Source organism: Xenopus laevis, chromosome 1S (assembly GCF_017654675.1).
Source record: "Xenopus laevis strain J_2021 chromosome 1S, Xenopus_laevis_v10.1, whole genome shotgun sequence".
In the NCBI taxonomy this organism is placed as follows: Eukaryota; Metazoa; Chordata; class Amphibia; order Anura; family Pipidae; genus Xenopus; species Xenopus laevis.
In genome coordinates, this window is record NC_054372.1 from 33,730,923 (window position 1) to 33,751,567 (window position 20,645).

At 40.2% G+C, this 20,645-nt stretch overlaps 1 protein-coding gene across 4 annotated transcripts in view; it reads left to right on the top strand.

Annotated features, from left to right (window-relative positions):
- The first annotated feature begins 3,118 nt into the window (after window positions 1-3,118).
- acsl1.S (acyl-CoA synthetase long chain family member 1 protein S homeolog) overlaps window positions 3,119-20,645 on the top strand; it is a 47,188-nt gene continuing 29,661 nt past the window's right edge. For 2 of the 4 annotated variants that reach the window (XM_018233740.2, XM_018233739.2), the window contains exons 1-2: window positions 3,119-3,266; window positions 17,948-18,163. In XM_018233740.2, the coding sequence (XP_018089229.1) occupies window positions 17,969-18,163 (195 nt within the window). In that variant the 5' untranslated portion in view covers window positions 3,119-3,266; window positions 17,948-17,968. 4 annotated transcript variants of the gene reach the window in all.

Sequence of the window (20,645 nt, forward strand, 5' to 3'; positions counted from 1 at the left end):
ATAAGAACCAATAACAGCATAAATAAGGAACATCAAGGGCTGTTTGTATATATACCAAAGCATTAATGTATTACATAACAATATACCATAGGGTTGTGTCCCTATATGAAAGATAACTATCTTAATTCTATAATTACATTCCCTCTTCTGGAGCCTGAAATAACTCTTTAATTTTTTGTAACAGCATTCAGCAAAGTGCCTAACAACAAATGCTACTAATATCAGTACTCAGGGCATTTTTGCACCCGTGGGAAATCTTGCTCCCTGTGGGCATCAAAACTGCTTAAAATACTTTGCTTTAGGCTTACAGTAGAATTGTGGTATCTTGCCAGATAAATTGTGTTATAGCTCAAAATTGTTTCCTAATTCAACTGGTTATGATAGTGCAACTTTAATATAAGTTTATAGGAATGCTTTTTCAAGAATTTTGTTTCCCATGGGTAACAAAACTCCTCTTGTGTCTTTGCCCATAAAGTGTGGCTTGTCCTACTTACTGCTCCAAACACTTTTTGCAGTTAATCAATAACATTGTTTAAGTCACATGTAATATTCTTATTTACTGTAAAAAATATTTTTTTTCTGTTGCTAGATGTGGAATTATATGGTTTACAGGTCAACCCAATCAACTCTAAAAAATAAATCAGGAGTCCACTCCTAACAATGCAAACACCATGACATAGAGGCCTAAAGCGAACGCTGTGAATCAAATATTTGCAGTGCTTCCTTCCCTCTTCCTCAATGTGCAGACTGCCCGGGGCAGTCATTAACAGCTGCTCACGTTTCCTGCTGCAGTGAGTGCTTCCTCGGACTGACTGAGTCATGTGTCAGTACATAAATGAATGAAGCTTTCCGATAGCTGATTGGTATTTAGGCAATCCTAGTGCCCTGTTAAAAACTTAAGAACTTGACTATTTCTGTAGTACTTCTCTTTTACCCTGAAATGCTCAAAATGTAAAAATTGTATTTCTGTACTTATCCAGCATTATGTACAATAGAGATGTCCTTCTTTGATAGCATGTCTTCCTTAGCTCAGATATTAGATTGTAAGATCACTGCTTTGTTCTGAGCTTTCCGTAGCTTCTGTGTGCCATATTTAATCCATCCCTTTACACCACTGAATTCCACACTTTGGCACAGAGTAGAGTCATTTTGTCTTGTTATTTGCCTAAGTGGATGGTCTCATTTCTTGCCATGAAATCTTTTTTATAGAGTTTCTTACTTTTCAGCTTATGGCAATGCTGTAACTTTTAGCTCTAATTTTTAGAAATGATCCAGGCAACAAAGTTACTATTTTATATACAGATCTATCAGTCAGGTGCACCCACAGGGCCACTATACCCTGTAAACCTCTGGGTATGCTGTCCTCATTGTTACTTTCCTTGGCTATAAATTAGTAATAACTGAATAGAAGAGACACAGGGCTATAAAGATTGGTCTTGTGAGACCACTCTGGCACACTCTGCAGTTACTGGGTTACTGAGTCTGTTGCGGCAACTGTGCATAATGGAGCCTTTTATAAATGCAAAAAGAAAGAATCAAATAGATTTTGGATTGTATTTTGATTTATTTAACCCCATGAATTTTTCTATTGATTTTAACTGACCATTTAAATGTTAAGTTTTAGAATATTACAGTACATGATGTTTGCTCAACATTAACTATAACAGTGACTACACAGGCCACTTTATTTATTTATATATGTATTAGGGATGCAGAGAATCCAGGATTCGGTTCCGGATTCGGCCTTTTCAGCAGGATTCAGATTCAGCTGAACCGAATCCTAATTTGCATATGCAAATTAGAGGCAGGGAGGGAAATCATGTGACTTTTTGTCACAAAACAAGGAAGTGAAAAATGTTTTCCTTTCCCCTAATATATGCATATGCAAATTAGGATTCGGATTCTTTGATTTGGTATTTGGCCAAATCTTTCGTGAAGCATTCGGGGGTTCGGACGTGTCCAAAACAGTGGTTTGGTGCATCCCTAACAGGGCCGCCATCAGAGGGGCAAAGGAGGTACAAGTGTACCGGGCCTGAAGGGGGGGCCCGGCTCTATTTCGAAAAGTTCAGCACTGCCCCTTGACAATGCCGAAAGCATGCCAGCCTTCCAAAGTCCCAAACAGCCGAAATACAGACGTGCCGAAAAGCCGAAGTCCAGAATCGGCGAAAAGACCCGAAGCCACGAAAACAGCTGAAGCTAAAGTCCCGAAGTGGCGAAAAGACCCAAAGGCGAAGTTGAAGTCCACAAGTTCAATTCTACTGAACACCAATGTGTGTTTTTTTTAAAAATGTTTTAATCCCCTGGCCACCAATGTATTATTTTAATACTTTATAGGCCCCTGCCACCAATGTTTTTAAAAAAAATATTTTAACTTATAAGGGGCGCCCTGGCGCCAATGTTTTTTTAAAAAAAAATATATTCTTTGGGGCCCCAATTTTTTTTTAACTTGTAAGGGGGGCCCTGGCACCAAACTTTTATGGGGGGCCCTAGCGCCAATATTATTATTTTAATACTTTACAGGCCCCTACCACCAATGTTTTTTTAAAAAATAAAAAGTGGAGTGGGCGGGATATGGGGTGGGGCGGAAAATGTTGTTGTATCGCCTGTGATTTCTAATGGCAGCCCTTATCCCTAATGTATATATATTATTGTTAAATCTATTTAGCACAAATTTGGTCACTTGAACGACATCACGGTGTTAGATACAAACAAATTTATTGTGAAATACACAATGAAATTCTTGGACCACTGAGGTCAGAGTCATCAATTGTAAAAGAAGATTAACCATAAAGCGTGACCGACTTTGCTTCCTCACAAAGTTGGACACTACCATGCCGGAAATGGGTGTTGTCCTATATCTATTAAAATTTACACTTCGTTTTCGGACACAAATATACATTTGAAGACAAAACGAAGTACACAGCATTCCCTCTCACAATCACTAGCCTTGGAGGGGGACTGGAGATGAAACAAAACTTGAAGTCCGCGCGCTGTACACAGTGGAACGTTCCAACCAATGCAGTTGTGAGACACGCGGCACAACGAGTGGGCGGTACCTTGGGAGAGAGCGGTACAAAGCTAGGTAGCTGTAGGGGGCGGGATGACACAAAGGAGGGAGGATATGATAGGCTGTGCAGATCAGGTGGGAGTGTGCGGTGGGCGGCGCATGGGACCAAACATACTGCACTGCCCAGCTCGCTGCTTGCATAGATATAAATAGCCGGGGCCGGAATGAGCTCAGTCGTACAGTCCTGCTAAGGGGGAAGGTGAGTAGACAAGGGTTAAAATAATGGTCTGTGCGTAGAAGCAATGGCAGCATGCGGCTAATAATAAGGAGCGAATAGGCAAGAGCTGCGCTGATTCCATGTAGCGGCAATGAATGGTTGTGTGAATTGCATGTAGCGTATAACCCGCAGGCCTTTATCTCTAATCCATCACACTGTGGTATCGCAGTACAGGGCAGCCGTATGGAGCGTTAGTAGCGCTGATAGATATCGCTGTGATTGACGTGCTGCGTGGCTAATTGGCCGTCGTTTCAGTTGCATTGGTGTCAGTGTGTGACACGAGTCAGTGCAGGATGAGCGGGAATCAGGCAGGAGTCAGCTCTTAGTAACCCTTCAGTCACTTCTGCGCGCATTTAATGTAACGTGTTTCTCTCACATGAATATGATATCTCCTCCTCCTGAATGGATCCAGCTGTGCCATTCATTCCTCCTCCTCCAGCAATAGTGAGTCTGGAGACTGCAGCCTGTGTCTGTATCCGGCCTGCTGCTGTAGCACTAGCATTCCCTGATAACATTGTCAGCTGCAACTCCCAGCACGCGCTGACAGTCTGCTGAGCTGCAACTCCCAGCACGCGCTGACAGTCTGCTGAGCTGCAACTCCCAGCACGCGCTGACAGTCTGCTGAGCTGCAACTCCCAGCACGCGCTGACAGTCTGCTGAGCTGCAACTCCCAGCACGCGCTGACAGTCTGCTGAGCTGCAACTCCCAGCACGCGCTGACAGTCTGCTGAGCTGCAACTCCCAGCACGCGCTGACAGTCTGCTGAGCTGCAACTCCCAGCACGCGCTAACAGTCTGCTGAGCTGCAACTAGGGTTGCCACCCTTTCTGAAAAAAAATACCGGCGTTTCTATATATTTAACTTTTTTCCCTATTAATAACATTGGGATCAGCCATAATTTTTACCGGCCAGGCCGGTAAAATACCGCCAGGTGGCAACCGCAGCTGCAACTCCCCGCACGCGCTTACAGTCTGCTGAGCTGCAACTCCCCGCACGCGATAACCGTCTGCTGAGCTGCAACTCCCAGCACACGCTAATAGTCGGCTGACCCGCAACTGCCAGCACGCGCTAATAGTAATAGAGACTATTGTCCCACTGTTACTATAGGCACCATCTCTATTTACTATACCTGCAATTCCACAGTCACACTCTCTTCCCAGAGACTATTATCCCACTGTTACTATAGACACCATCTCTATTTACTATACCTGCTATCCCACAGTCACACTCTCTTCCCAGAGACTATTGTCCCACTGTTACTATAGGCACCATCTCTCCCTACTATACCTGCTATCCCACAGTCACACTCTCTTCCCAGAGACTATTATCCACTGTTACTATAGGCACCATCTCTCCCTACTATACCTGCTATCCCACAGCCACACTCCCTTCCCAGAGACTATTATCCACTGTTACTATAGGCACTATCTCTCCCTACTATACCTGCTATCCCACAGTCACACTACCTTCCCAGAGACTATTATCCCACTGCTACTATACCTGCTATGCCACAGTCTCTTGCCAGAATTAATATCTTCACATAAAATATGATAGCTCATATCTTGTAAATCAAAAAGTTTTCTACATCAGGCTACAGCTACTATTCTGTGTCGGCTATGTGTGGACTAAAAAAGCCTCTTGGTGCCTCAAAACACGGCAATAAATGCAAAGCAGCTGTATGTTAGGCCCGTGAGCTGGTTATGTCTGACAATTAGACATTCCATAGTAAGTCGCAGATTTTACTTAGAAATCTTCCTTATTTGCTACTGTTCTTACCCAGAATACTACTTCATAACAAAGCATCCTTTCTTAGTTGAAAATGGGTTTCCCCATGTCATCAGATAAATAAATATTTAAATAAATAATCCGTTTCGTTTTCTCTTACGTGCTCATATCTGTAGCTTCTACTTTTGACTCTGTTTATGTTCCTGATGCTAGACTGTCTGTGCTATGTTAACCCTGCAGCTACCAGATTATTTGGGAGTATTGATTACATTTTACTATTCTCTGAGAGCTGTCACTTTTGCTACATGAACGTGATGTGTGACTGTTGATAGCCCACAAAATGATTAATTGTGTGCACTGCTGTGTCTGTTATACTGTATAGTGGCAGATGAGTGTAGCAATGCAGTGCTTTGTAAATCTACAGTGCCATCTACAGTACTTGGCCACTTAAAGTCTGAGCACATTATTTCACTACAGTTGGCAACAATTAAAGATATTTGCTAATTATGGGTCAAACTACCTCTGAAACAGGTATAGATAAAATGTAAATCCTTCCACCTCTGTAATACAGGCATGGCCTTTTTTTCGAGTTTGTTTGAATATACAGGGAATGTGCTTGTTAAGATTGTGAACCTTGTCCTCTGCAACTGCTTAGCTCTCTCTGTGTAGAACATGTGTGACTATAAATACTTTTATGGAAGATGTGTTTTATTGCAGGGACATTGTTTCTGTATAGCAGGTGTATGTATGGTACCTGAAGAATAATTCTCTAATTTTGGGGGTATATATGGAAACCGAGGAAGAAACATTATAAAGGGGAACTTAAGTAAACCAACAAACAATTATCACCTCACAATGCTTGTCTAAGCTCTAAAGCTCCTTAGTAAGATGATGCGTGGAAGTTTTGCCCTAGCTGAGACCACAGAAGGTGTCTGACCCTAGTGTAGGTGGTCAGGGTTGCTGGAAGTTATGTATGATATTATGTGAAGGTGATGAGTTTGTTAGGAGCGTTGTGCTTTCTGTTGTGGTTCCTATGGAAATGCTGAGCTGTTGATTTCGTTTAGGTTGCGCATTTAGGGGGTTATTTCCTAAACTCCGAATGCAAAACAAAAATCACAAAAAATTCACAGAATTTATTAAACCCCGAGGATGGGAAAAGTCAGAATCTGAAAATCCGGCATCTCAGACCTGTCGAGGTTGCATATAAGTCAACGGGAGAAGTCCCATTGATTTTTTTTTTTTGATGTATGCTGGGTTTCGCACAATACCCCAAAATTTTTGGGTGAAAATCTGATAAAATATCCGAAAAAATAGTGAAAATCTGATTTTTTCACGCAAATTTTCGAGAAAATGTAATAATAAATAAGCTGAAAAAAACCTAAACGGATTTGATCGGAGTTTTTAGTAGAAATTAATGAGATAAATTAGGACTTTGATAAATAACCCCCTTAGTGTAGAGGGAGCAACAGAAATGGCACATGAAAAACAATTTTGTATTAAAGTATCTACTGAGTCAGAATTGGAAGTTGCTATTCCACAACTTATCTACTGTTCCAGGAGAATCTTGATCTTTTTAATCTGTTATGACAACGGGCACATTCAGTTTAAGTGAAAGTCAGGAACAGCGCTGCTCTAAGAATGATGTCTTAAATAGCAGAACTTTTTAATGTTTTTAAGTTTAATAAGAGCTGCAGCATCAGGAGAATCACTAATTTCAGGTCATTTGCTTCACATTTGACCCAGTGCATTGCTCATGCTACTCCAAAGCAAGGACATCTACCAGAGCAGTGAATTAAGCTGTGATTATATGTGGAATGATTGTGTGATGACCATGTGGTCTGTGACTTTGATCCTTTCAGCCTGATAAGTAAATACAAAGTCCAAGGATACCCAGTGTCTTCTTATTCCTCCTCTAGCAAGAGGTGTTAACTGGCTCGGTGCAGGGTTCCTTGGCACCCACTTATTCTTATAAAGGTTAGTTATGTCTGACACTGAATATAATGTTGTCTGACACTGAATATACACATTAAGGGGCAGATTTATTAAAATGGTCTAGTTCGACTAGTGAAAAAAAAATTTGAATTAGAATTTCGAGATCTAATCATACTGACCTTTAAGAATTCGAATTTGATTATTCACCAACTAAAACTTTCCGAATTAATGTTTTAGTCAATGGGAGAGGTCCAGGGATCAATTTAGAGATGTTTGCAGCCTTCCTGATATTCCATTTTTTTCCAAGAAAAAACTTGAATCGAGTTTGATCGAATTTGAATCAAATTCGATTAGAGTTTTTGGGCCATTTGAGTTTGAGGTTTGAAAGTTCGATTTAATTAATAAATTTCCCCATGTCCAATTTCAAATTCTTTAGAATTTTAGGGAGTTTAAAAAAAAAACAAAAAAAAAACACATGAATTTGAAATTCAACCCTTGATAAAATGTGCCTCTCACTGTTCAATAAGTCGTCCAATGTATTGCATGCATGGGCAGCGTTTAGCTGGGTTGTCTAATCTATGGGCAGCTAGCTGTTTTGCAGATTTCTGTACCCTGATATTACATGTTGTTCTGTACCCTGATATTACATGTTGCAGGTTTATGCAGGGGGAACACCAATACCGTAACTTATAGCATGATGTAGAGGGTGATATCCTGAGAGAATTTGATTTTATTGTTATTGTGGTTTTTGAGTTATTTAGCTTTTTAGTCAGCAGCTCTCCAGTTTGCAATTTAAGCAATCTGGTTGCTAAGGTCCAATTTACACTAGCAACAATGCATTGATTTGAATAAGTGACTGGAATATAAATAGGAGAGGCCTTAATAGAAATATGAGTAATAAAAAGTAGCTATAACAATTTTTGTAGCCTTACAGAGCATTTGTGTTACTATATGGGGTCAATGACCCCTATTTGAGGGCTGGAAAGTATTGGAAGAAACCATAAATTAGTGTCTGCCATAAGTGTTTACAGTGCTTTTTTATTCAAAGCTCTGACAATTGTTCAAGATTTTTGTCTGCTGTGCTTATAATGCCAAGTACTGGTGCACTGGCCTGCTATGAGAAAACCAGTGCAAATGGAATCATGTAATGCCAATCTGTAGAATAAGTAATACGGCTACCTAAACTATTACTAACTGCATGTGATCTGTGATCCATGTGCACTGGTCTCTACTTACAGTAAATCAGACTCAAGTGACTAGCAGGAAGAAGAAGCACTTGGTTCTTGTTGCAGAAAGAATATCACTCATAGCAATCATGGAATCTTAAAAATGTAAACAACGAGAAAGCTGTGGGATAACTAAATAATCGAGTTAGAGGTTTTGGCCTTGTCTCCCTGGTCAATTGGGTTGTCCATGTTTAGGCAATTTAACAGTTTTTCACTCCCAAACGCGTGTCGTTTGTAAGGTATGCATTGTTTTTATTGTGTGACTGGTCTTTATGAGAACTTCAATTCGGATATTTCTCCAGTTTGCAATTTTAACAGTCTGGTTGCAAAGGTCCAAATTACCCTAGGAACCATGCGCTGATTTGTATAACAGACTGGAATAGGAGAGGGCCTAAATAGAAAGACGAGTAATAAAAAGTAACAATAACTAAATTTGTAGCCTTACAGAGCATTTGTTTATAGACTCAGGCCCGGATTTGTGTCAAGGCAAAATTTTAGGGGCGGCATGCTGCCCAGCCACATCATAAGGAGCAATGGGAACTCAAAGCTCCTTACTGCTGTGGTGCTCGGGGGCTTGCTAAGAGTCCGGAGCAAGGACCATGCGGCCTCGGGGGCACGCGAAAAGCAAGTTATTTAGCCTTTTGTTTTCAGCAAGACCAAATTACCCTAGCAACCATGTATTGATTTGAATAAGAGACTGGAATATGAATAGCAGAGGCGCTGACTAGAAAGATGAGAGATAAAAAGTAGCGATTGCAATACATTTGTAGCCTTACAGAGCATTTGTTTTTTAGACCCCCATTTGAAAGATGGGAAAAGGTCAAAAGAAGAAACCAAATAATTAAACTAAAACAAAATGAATGCTAATTGAAAAGCTGCTTAGAACTGGCTATTCTATAACATACTGAAAGTTAACTTAAAGGTGAACCACCTCTTTAAATATAGTAAAAACTCTATACTCTTTTTTTTTTTTTTTTTTTTTTTTTTTTGTCCTTGCCAAACTTGTTTGGGAACCAAACCATCAGGCTTGACTTGCCTATAAAGCTTTTTGCTTTGCCCAGTAGCATATAGTTAATGTAAGGTTAAAGTTATACAACTTTCAGAATTTTTCTTTTAGTAACTTTACTGCTTGGTGTAGATTAAAATAACTCCAGTGTTTTTGTTTTTTAAATCCCCTTCCATATGCAGGTGTTACAGGAGACTCTTCTGCGCACATGTCACATAAAATAAACTGGTTCAGTTTTCTCTCCACATAACCCATAGTTGTTTTTAGGGATGCACCGAATCCAGGATTCGGTTAGGGATTCGGCCAAGATTCTACCGTTTTCAGCATGATTCGGCCGAATCCCTCTGCCCGGAGAAACTGAATCCGAATCCTTATTTGCATATGCAAATTAGTCGGGAGTGAAATCGTGTGACTTTTTGTCACAAAACAAAATTTGCAAATTAGGATTCGGTTCGATATTCAGCCGAAGCTTTCGTGAAGGATTCGGGAGTTTGGCCAAATCCAAAATAGTGGATTTGGTGCATCCCTAGTTATTTTAACTCTGCGTTTAGTTTAATAATTCTTTCTTCTATAAGCCTCTGCACATCACGTGCTGCTATCAGCAGTTGGCACCTAACATCATAGCAGAAATGCACTTTGCATCTTAGCATGACCTGATAGATAACTGAATTTTAAAGCTCCTTTTGTTGCAGTAGATAGGCAGTTATCAGTGCTGTTGTTGCTGATCCTTTGCTGGCGCATCAGTTTATACACCAGGATCAGGGAAAGGTTTACAATAGGTGAATATATTACAATTAGAATACAGTGTAATTGAATAGTGTATGTATGATGAATTGAGAGAATACATTCCATGGAGATACTATGGCACTCTTTTTGCCACCACTGAATTGTGTTTTCTAAATATTCTGTGCTAATCTTTTATGCAGCCCTTGGGCATCTTGTGAAAGTCGCTTGCTATTTCTTTAGCTACTATTTATCTTTCCACAGCTGGGACATTATTTAGCTTGAAATTTTAAAATGTGTTTCCGTCCCTAATTTCTGCTGATACTTTGATTGCAAAGACTTGATTGTATGTGTTGTGGTGGGAACTTAAAGTGATTTGAAGATATATTTACTCTAAAGCTAAAAGCCTGCGTTTCCTTTTCTTATGGCATTACTGCCAGACTGATGCACCACTGAGTACGCTTGAGACATGCAACAGATCTGTGCAATTGAACTACAAGTTAACGAGCGATTATCCTCTCTGTCCTTTGAGGCTCTTAAGGCTTACAAGGTATTATCAATCTATTGAACCACCTGTCGCAAAATGTGTTGTGTTATATGCGAGTGGATAGTAACAATATGAATAATGCTAATAATAATAATAATAATAATAATTCCCAAATAGGGAAACAGCTGAAACATTTTACTTTTATTTGCTGGACACGTCATGTTCATGGCTGCAACCAAAACACTTGTTTTCTCCTAAATGAACTTCATTCTTTAAAAATATGTAATCCATAGGAACATGGGCAAGAACGAATGTGCCATTATTCAAAATCGCAAAATTACAAACCAATGCCGTGACATCAATAATAGTAAATGAGTTTACTTTTTAGAAAGACTTTAAAATGTCTCCACCTCAAGCATATTTTTTGCAAATGGTTGTATTGCCCATGTTTTTTCCTGAACGCTAATATATTGCACTGCTCTGCACATCTCTCTGGTTTTTACGAATTCGCATTGTGAATACATTTTCGCAAATGGTGCGCAAATGAAACGGGAGTTTGCGCGAGCGCACCCAATGTGCAAGGTTGTTGTGCGCGAAAATATAGTTGACAACTTAAATTCGCACTTTTCAAAACTGTTTACCTATAGGTAACTTAATGTACATATTGTAAAAAGTAGTTTTTTAGTGTCGGTTAATATACACTATTAACTCCAGATGAGTAGCTCTTGGCTGTTTGTGCGTAGTCCAAATACAACTGTCTGCCTCCTGTCTAATGGAGGGCTGAGATTTTATTACCCAGAGCCTTGTTTTGGGGTATATGTGGCAGTATTTTAAATTATACACAACGGCAGACTTGCTGATCTGTATATAGTGTCAGGCTCCTTTACTAGCAATATTATACAGTATATATGGACTAGTTCTTTAATTTTGCTTAATGTAGTTGTGACAGGCATGTAGCTCAGTATATGGGCATGTGGATGTTATTGCTTTGCCTGCATATCATTTAGGTATAAAATGAGTGTTACTCATGCACATCATAGTGGGTCTCCTGCTGTTATAGTATGTGTGGATGCCGCTATGTAGCTGTGAACCCAAGTGCTTCACATCATTTGTCTGGTGATTCTCAAGGAGCTTGAATCCTGCCACTGAGCTGCTGACATCTGAAAGCTTGCAATTTAAGAGGATTAATTTCCATTGACTGTTTTCGGAAATACTGTCATTAGCCATTGACTCAGTGATGTCCAGCTGTTCAAATGACTAATGCTGGAGGCTATTTGCTGCCTTTTGATCTTTGATCATAATCATATGATCATTAATTGATGAATGGTAACAAAGGAAACTTCTGATATACATATTTCCATGTTGCTTTATACATATATATTACACATAGGGGCCGATTCATCAAGCTCGAGTGAAGGATTCGAAGTAAAAAAACTTCGAATTTCGAAGTGTTTTTTGGGCTACTTCGACCATCGAATGGGCTAGTTCGACCTTCGACTACGACTTCGAATCGAAGGATTCGAACTAAAAATCGTTCGACTATTCGACCATTCGATAGTCGAAGTACTGTCTCTTTAAAAAAAACTTCGACCCCCTAGTTCGGCAGATAAAAGCTACCGAAGTCAATGTTAGCCTATGGGGAAGGTCCCCATAGGCTTGCCTAAGTTTTTTTCATCGAAGGATATTCCTTCGATCGTTGGATTTAAATCCTTCGAATCGTTCGATTCGAAGGATTTAATCGTTCGATCGAAGGAATAATCCTTCGATCGTACGATCGCAGAATTTGCGCTAAATCATTCGACTTCGATATTCGAAGTCGAAGGATTTAAATTCCTAGTCGAATATCGAGGGTTAATTAACCCCTCGATATTCGACCCTTGATGAATCGGCCCCATATAGTATATGACACAAAAGCCATGAATATCTTGTAAATTATATCCTTATAAACGGTGAGTTCTGATGTCATTTCTGTCACGACTCCCTGAAATTTGTGTATTATAATTAATAAAGTACCCCCAGTTGCAAAATATGAGGATATTAGAAGTCACCTCGGAGTTTCATGATAAGTGTTCATATGCCTGGGTGCACGTTCAACACATTATCTTCATCCATCCCATATAGAACAGCACTCTCAGGACTTAAAATGATAAAAAAAGGTTTTTATTCATAAAACAGCTTGCGACTAGGCTGAAACGTTAGTCGCGAGCTGTTTTATGAATAAAAACCTTTTTTTTTTTTTTTTTTATCATTTAAAGGCCTGTGCTGTTCTATATGGAATAGAGAGAGACTGAAACGTTGGCCGGTTCTATTTTAATGTAACTAATAAATACGAAGTTTTATTTTTTTAAAAAATCCTGGTGTGCATCTGTCTTTTGGATTATATATATATATATATATATATATATATATATATATATATATATATATATATATATATATATATATATATATATATATATATATATATATATATATATATATATATATATATATATATATATATATATATAATCCAAAAATTAGAGTGTAAGAAAGCAGTGATTTACATTATGCAGAAACGTAGCCGAGTGATAATGGGCTCATAGATGTGACTACTGAAATCGACCCTGCCATTCTACAGCCATGTGTGTGTGTGTACATATGTAGGCGGGGAAGCAGAATAAGTGCAGAAGAGCCCGTCACATTTGCCTGAGCGTTGGCCTATAGTTGGAACAAATAGTTTGTTTCATGAATGTTGCTCAGTTTACAATGATCTCCTTTGTTCTGCCTTTCTGGGGTGAGCGCTGCGCAGTCAGGAGATGGGAGGCTTTCTGCAAATGAAACTGCACTGAATGAATGTAGAAAATGTTAAATGCATACCCACGGTATATGGCTGTGTCCGACAGCATGGTGTGATGCCAGTGTGTGACACAATCTCATGGCAGTGCTTGGAGCTTGCTGTGTAACCCAAATTGCAGCCCCAACTTCCACTATAGCAGCCCCTGGTAGATTCAGCAACAGGTAGAAAGCTGGGAATTCATTGGGGCTCATTTATCAACACTGGGCAAATTTGCCCATGGGCAGTTACCTATAGCAACCAATCAGTGATTAGCTTTTTGAAGCTAGCTGCAAGTAGAACAATGAATGCAGCAATTTGATTGGTTGCCATGGGTTACTGCCCATTGGCAAATTTGCCCAGTGTTGATTAATGAGCATGGGAAACCTTATTTTAAGGTTTTCCTCAAATTTCCTTTTTTTTTTTTTTTTCCCGAGCCGCACTGTGGAGTTCCCTTAACCTGGATTTTACACCGTTTTTTACTGGTCCCCTGAAAAATTTAAAATGGTGATCCTACTGTAAGAAGAAACATTTACAAATACATTTATCAAATATTATGAAAAAAGTTCCAGGACTTTAACGTGCATGGGTTCATGAATTTGTATATGCAAATAGTGCATACCGTACCCACACAGTTTATTCTTCACGTGTAGTTTATGTATATGAAGGTGGATTGGGGTGAAGATTTTCTCTTTACCTAACTGATGATGAACTATAATGTCAGGTGGTTACACATATAGAGCCTTGTTTACTATTACAGGTGTATCCAGTAACAGTGGGTACAAACTGATGGCAAAGTCTGGGCTGCCTTTAGTCCTGTGTTCCCTTGTGGTGTATTCACCAAAGGGGAAATCACAAGCAAATGCTTGTTCTGGGCAAGTGATTTTGGCCCAGCACTAGTAGACCGTGGCCCTGCTAGCTCAGACTTACTTTTACTATATTTTATTTAGGGATGCATCGAATCCAGGATTCGGTTCGGGATTCGGCCGAATCCTTCTGCCAGGCCGAACAGAATCCAAACCCAAATTTGCATATGCAAATTGGTGGTGGGGAAAATCACGTGACTTTTTGTCAGAAAACAAGGAAGTAAAACATTTTTTCTCATCACCCCTAATTTGCATATGCAAATTAGGGTTCGGTATCTTTCATGAAGGATTCAGTGGTTCGGCCGAATCCAAAATAGTGGATTTGGTGCATCCCTAATTTTATTATCAGTGGCTGGTGGTAAAGTGTAGAAAGATCTAGTGGTTATAAAGACACCGCATTGCATTTTGTACTCTTATATCAGTACATATATGACAACTGTATTGTACTAATTCTAATTGCACACGAGTAAAGGGCAAGTCAACCCCAAAATAAAAATTTGCAGAATAAAAGAAAATCTATTTCTAAGCAACTTTGCAATATGTATTGGTATCAAAAGTAGGGATGCACCTAATCCACTATTTTGGATTCGGCCGAACTCCTGAATCCTTCGCAAAAGATTAGTCCGAATACCGAACCGAATACTGATTTGCATATGCAAATTAGGGGTGGGAAGGGGAAAACATTCTTTACTTCCTTGTTTTGTCACAAAAAGTCACGGGATTTCCCTCCCAGCCCCTAATTTGCATATGCAAATTCAGATTCGGTTCAGCCGGGCAGAAGGATTCGGCCGAATCCTGCTGAAAAAGGCCGAATCCCGAACCGAATCCTGGATTCAGTGCATCCCTAATCAAAAGCAGTGTTTGTCTCGCGCTTTCTATTCTCTACCCTGATGGACAAGACTGTGGAAACCATGTAAGACAAGGCAGCTGATTAATAGATCTGTCTTTGCCGGGGGAACCAAGGCTTTTGCAACATTGTTTAAAAAGTAACAACCAGATATTAAGCAAATACTGCTTTAAATAGCAATCATTTTTATAAACCACTTTAAAAGCACTGAAAAATTAATGTATATTAGAAAGTTGCTTAGAATTGTTTTCTTTTATTAGGCAAATGTTTATTTTGAGGTTGACTTGCCCTTTAACTCAACTGTGTCAGAGTTTTCCTAGTGTTATATTTAGAGTTGGGAACAGTAGCCTTGTAAATTGTGAGTATATTTTACCATGTCTGCCTGTCGCACAGAATTTCCTCTTGTCCCGACCAAGGCAGGACTGTTACCTTGATATTCAGGTGCCCTTTGTATTGCCACCAAGGTGATATCTCTGCATTGTCACATTCCTTTCCCAGGACAAGTATCTATTTAACCCTCCAAGTGCTAGTTCCTTAACTAGAGAAGAGCTGCTCAAATATTTGCCGCAGCGCTCCTAAAGATGCCAAAGGTTAGCTTGTATCCCTTTAATAATGTGTAGGGTTCACGCTGTGGGTTAATCATTAAAAAAAAAAAAAAAAAGATTGCTAGCTTTTTTGCGGAGTTTTGCTTCTACCCACGAAGAGTTAATGTGATCAGTCACCACTGAGATGCCTGTGAATGAAGATCTGTCTCTGCCAGTCGTCTGCTTGTTCTGTTCCAATCTTGGAGTCAATTGTGTCAGGGATTCCAGCCTCTCCATGTGGGGTGACTCTCTCCAGACCAGCATGCTATTGGCCTCTAGCTGCTCCGTTACCTTTTCCCTACTAAGCGTTAAGTAGCTGCCCCTCACATGTGACTTCTGTCCTCCGAGACCTTGGCTGTAAAGTGCAGCAGCTGACGAGTGTGTACTTCATTACTGCAGGGTGTAGTGTCACTCAGCTGGGAGCACAACATAGTGGGTGAGTTTGTCTTCCCTCTGTGCATTTTATCTGAAAATTCCCTTACGACCTTTCTACTGCAACTCCTTTATAGAATTATTTGGGTTATTTGGCTGTATATTGGTGGGCTGGGATGGCAGACGAGCTGTTCCTGTGTTTGCTACTATAAAAACATGTTAATAATATTAATTTAATTTGGAGAGCTTTTTCTTTCATCCGAGCCAGTGCCCTACCATTGTCCATGGATATGCTGCGGTGTTCTTGTATCTAGTGGCAGCAGCTGATAAAACCCGTGCTGAGTATCTCATCTAAGCAGTGTTTGACTAATTACACTTTTGCTGTATTTGTGTCACTTGTGTATAAATCTAAAATACTGTAGTTCATAGCACACGGCCATTAGGTGGTGCTATAGCCACATTTCAACACTTTTTTTGTAATCCTTAAACAGGTATGGGACCTTTTATCCAGAATGCTCAGGCCCTGCGGTTTTCTGCATAACGGATCTTTCCATAATTTAGATCTTCATACCTTTAGTCGTCTTGAAAATCATGTAAACATGAAATAAACCCAATTGGTTGTTTTAAATATATCTTAGCTTGGATCAAGTACAAGCTACGATTTTATTACAGAGTTTAAGGAAATCATATTTAAAAATTTGAATTATTTGGATAAAATGGAGTCTATGGGAGAAGGGCATTCGGTAATTTGATGCTTTCTGTATAACGGGTTTCCTGATAACTGATCCCATACCTGTATTTATAAATTAAAAATGTGTGTGATCCACTTTAGATTCTGTCAAAATGAATGGCAGTTTCAGTGCAGTTTATATTTGTGTTCTGTTGCTTATTGGTAATGATATAAAGTATTCTGCATATATTTAAAAAGAAAAGAAAATACAGTTGTAAGATTCTAGATCGATTTATGCCCACTTTTCCACCTTACTGATCATAATGATTTTTTTAAAGGACTTCCCATTTCAGTCAGGGCCAGCCTGTGTCCCACCATGTGCTGAACTACAACTCCCCGATCCTGACAAGAGCAGCAGTTGAATGTCCATTTTATACAGAATAAGTTCCACCCTGAATGGGAACTGATTACTTGGAGCTCAGTTTATTATGTATAGTCTATGTTGGCCTTGCCATCTAGAGTCACATTCTCTATGCAGAGTATTGTTTCTGACCTGTGTGACCAAAGACAAAATCAGTGCACTTATCTATGTCTGGCTTTTGTGTACATTACAGACTTGTCTACCATTACTTTGTTAGCTTGGATCTGCCTGGTTTAACACAACAGTTATTAGGGTATGGAAAGACACAAGTATATTGGAGGCAATGATATGAAAGCGACCTTTGCTTTTCAGTTACATGTCTTGTATTCTGTATGCACATGCACATAGCTCGTAGATTAGGCCACTTCCTTTAGGGTCTGGGCACACGAGCAGATTCGGGGAGATTAGTCGCCCCACTGACAAATCTCCTCTTCTTCGAGGTGACAATTTCTCCGAACTGCCTGCCCTCCGCCGGCTAAAATGAAAATCACCTGTTGGAAGGCACACGCGGCACTTCGTTTTCCGAAGTAGCCTCACGAGGAAACTTTGGGCGACTTTGGAAAACGAAGCGCCGCATGTGCCTTCCCCCGGGCGATTTTCACTTTAGACTGCGGAGGGCAGGGGGAAGGCAGTTGGGGGATATTGTTGCCCTGAAGAAGAGGAGATTTGTCGCTGGGGCTACTAATCTCCCCGAATCTGCCTGTGTGCCCTGACCCTTAGGAGTGATGAGTGGGATACATCTCCCTGGTGCACTGATAGAAATGGTTTTGGAAGGATGTGCTGTTAGTCATCGTTTCCCATCGTGCTGGTAGGATAGTGGGAGTTGCAATTCAACAATAGCTAGAGGGCTTCAGGTTGGATATCCTTGATATGTTGTGTGGTGGGGTTTTTTTCCCGAGTTTATTGATGAATTGCTTATCCTGTAGCTGCACTAGGCACAAAATAAGGGAGCTCATTGCTTTCTCTTCTCTGTTTATGCTCCACCCTCCAGGCTTAAAGAACAAACATAACCATGCAGGCACACGAGATCCTCAGAAACCTCAGGATACCGGAGCTCGGGGATGTGCAGCATTATGTGCGGACTCTGCCCACTAACACCTTGATGGGCTTTGGTGCCTTTGCAGCTCTAACAACTTATTGGTATGCGACGAGACCGAAGGCTCTGAAACCCCCGTGTGACTTGGCCATGCAGTCTGTGGAGATAAAGGTAAGAACCTAACTGTGGTCTGTCAGCTCTTTTCAACTACTTTGTTCCGTCACTCCCTGTACTGTATACTATGCTTGCAAACCGTATAAAATATTCTGTGTTTCAGGGTGGAACACAATTTGTAACATAATGATGCTTTTTCACTGCCCAAAGCGTTGGTTGCTTTGAGGAAATAAATGGGTCTTGATTTACATGCTTATGCAGGTGACTAGTGAGTTATTCATTGGAATGTATTCACAATACACAAAGCCCCACAAACTTAGTTTCCTACAAATGGTTCTTTAATTGCCCCAGTCGCTTAAGCCAGCCGGCAGCTAACAAGCACTCGAATGGCATATACTCTGTAATGTAATCGGCGAAGCAGGACCAGACTGATGTGGAACAACTCCCAACACTGATCACCAGCCCTGCTCTTGAGGGATGCTGGGAGTTGTAGTTCAGAAAGTTTGTGCATCAGTCATGTTTTTCTTAGAGGAATGGTTGCTTATGGTTGAATTTATTCACCATTATTTTTGGAGCTACTAAAGCACACATATCCTAGAATGACTCTACTAAATAGGGCTGCCTCCTGACCAGTATTTTACAGGCCTGACCGATGACAATGTTATTAATAGGGAAGACCGCTAAAAATATAGGAATGCCAATTATTTTTAATGAGAAGTGCAGTTCTATAGAATACACAGTAACCTAACCTGCTCTTCATAGTGACTAGGTTATAGATATTGGTCTGTTTGGCCATCTTCCTATATGAGTGGATTTTGTGGGGTGTGTGGCCAACTATAGTAAGAAGATGCAGCTCTGCATTACCATCCTGATATAGTCTTGGTATAATAGAGCTGACCTGAATCCATCATTTTTGTATTAGACCTTCTATTAAACCTGGCTTAGAACCCTAATAAATGATAATGCATAGGAATTCGGTCCAGTTAGGCAACCAAGTCAGGTCAGACACATCATAAGGCAAATGAGGAATGCTTCTAATACCTTTTCCTAAGGGCATGTGCCATTATGAAAGCCAAAGCTGTCCTGCTTAGCAGGTTGTTCCACCATGTTGCAAGGAATGTTGCACACTTACTGCAATCATGTGCTGGTTTATATAACTTCTGTAATTAAACCCATAATAGGTCCGTACTTTAATAATACTAATTGGCAGGCATGGTGTGGGTATTAGGGAAGGGTGGAACCAGACAAAGTGTTTACGATGCTGTAATCAACAAGTTCTCCTCTGTAAAACAGCAGACTGTTGAATATAGCTTATCATGCAGTCTGTTTATACGGGAACCTGTATGACATGCTTGACTGAACTGAAATCCTGTCAGCGTTAATAGGCAATCTCTAAACCCTTTTGCTGCCAATGGTGTATATTACACTGAAATCCTATTAAAGAAATTAGGTTTTTGCACTTGGACCTAATGCGTTTAATCCTTGGCAAACCATACAAAGGTGAACTCTGTCCCTCTTCAAGCAAATATTTTCATGTACCCAAGTTAACAAAGGACTAATTCAATAATAAAAATGCCTCCTGCTGATCCTGCATCCACTGGCCAATGAGGAAACGGTGACATTTTGTGCTTACCTCAGAGGCTCCACTACTGCCATTAACCTTCACCATGATGAATGCACCATTATGCCTCTTATTTCACTCTTTCATAAACATTAATGCCATTATGGAATGATTCTAAATAAACTGCCATTTGTGCACCCATATCTTCAAATAAATAATTCAAAATACAGCCTACGGTTTATGTAAGGGATCAAATGTTCTGTAAGGGTTCAAGCACACGGGCAGATTCGGGGAGATTTAGTCGCCTGGCGACTAATTGCCTCTTCTGCGAGGCGACCATCTCCCCTAACTGCCTTCCGCCCTCCTATAATGCCAGCGCCAATGCACTCGCGGCAATTCGATTTCCGTAGTCATCTGAAGTTTCCTCGTGAGGCAACTTCAGAAATTGAAGCCCCACGAGTGCATTGGCGCTGGCGTTTTGTCAATCACCCCTGCGGCAGGCAGGGGGAAGGCAGTTCGGGGAGATCGTCGCCCTGCAGATGAGGCAATTAGTCGCCAGGCGACTAAATCTCCCCGAATCGGCCCGTGTGCTTAAACTCTAAAATGTATTAATTATACTGTCATGGGTGCTTTTTTTTTATTTAATTTTTTTTTTTTGTCATAATACTTGACACCATAAACATGTCTCCATTGAAGCTGGAGCAGATATACACTCACACCTGCTAGCCAAGCAAAATGGGCCTTGCCATTGCTCTAGTGATTGTATAAGGAAGAAGAGAAATACATCCCCCTTTTTGTCATGAACTCATCCAGCTGGGCTTATGTAAAAAAGTGTATAATACTATTAACATATCTATACTCAATCACAAGACACACCTGATTCCACATATTTTAATAACTAAGGTGAAACTTTCTTACTAACCTTACATGAATCCAATGAAAACAGCAGCACTCCAGTATTGTTGAAAAATTGAAGAA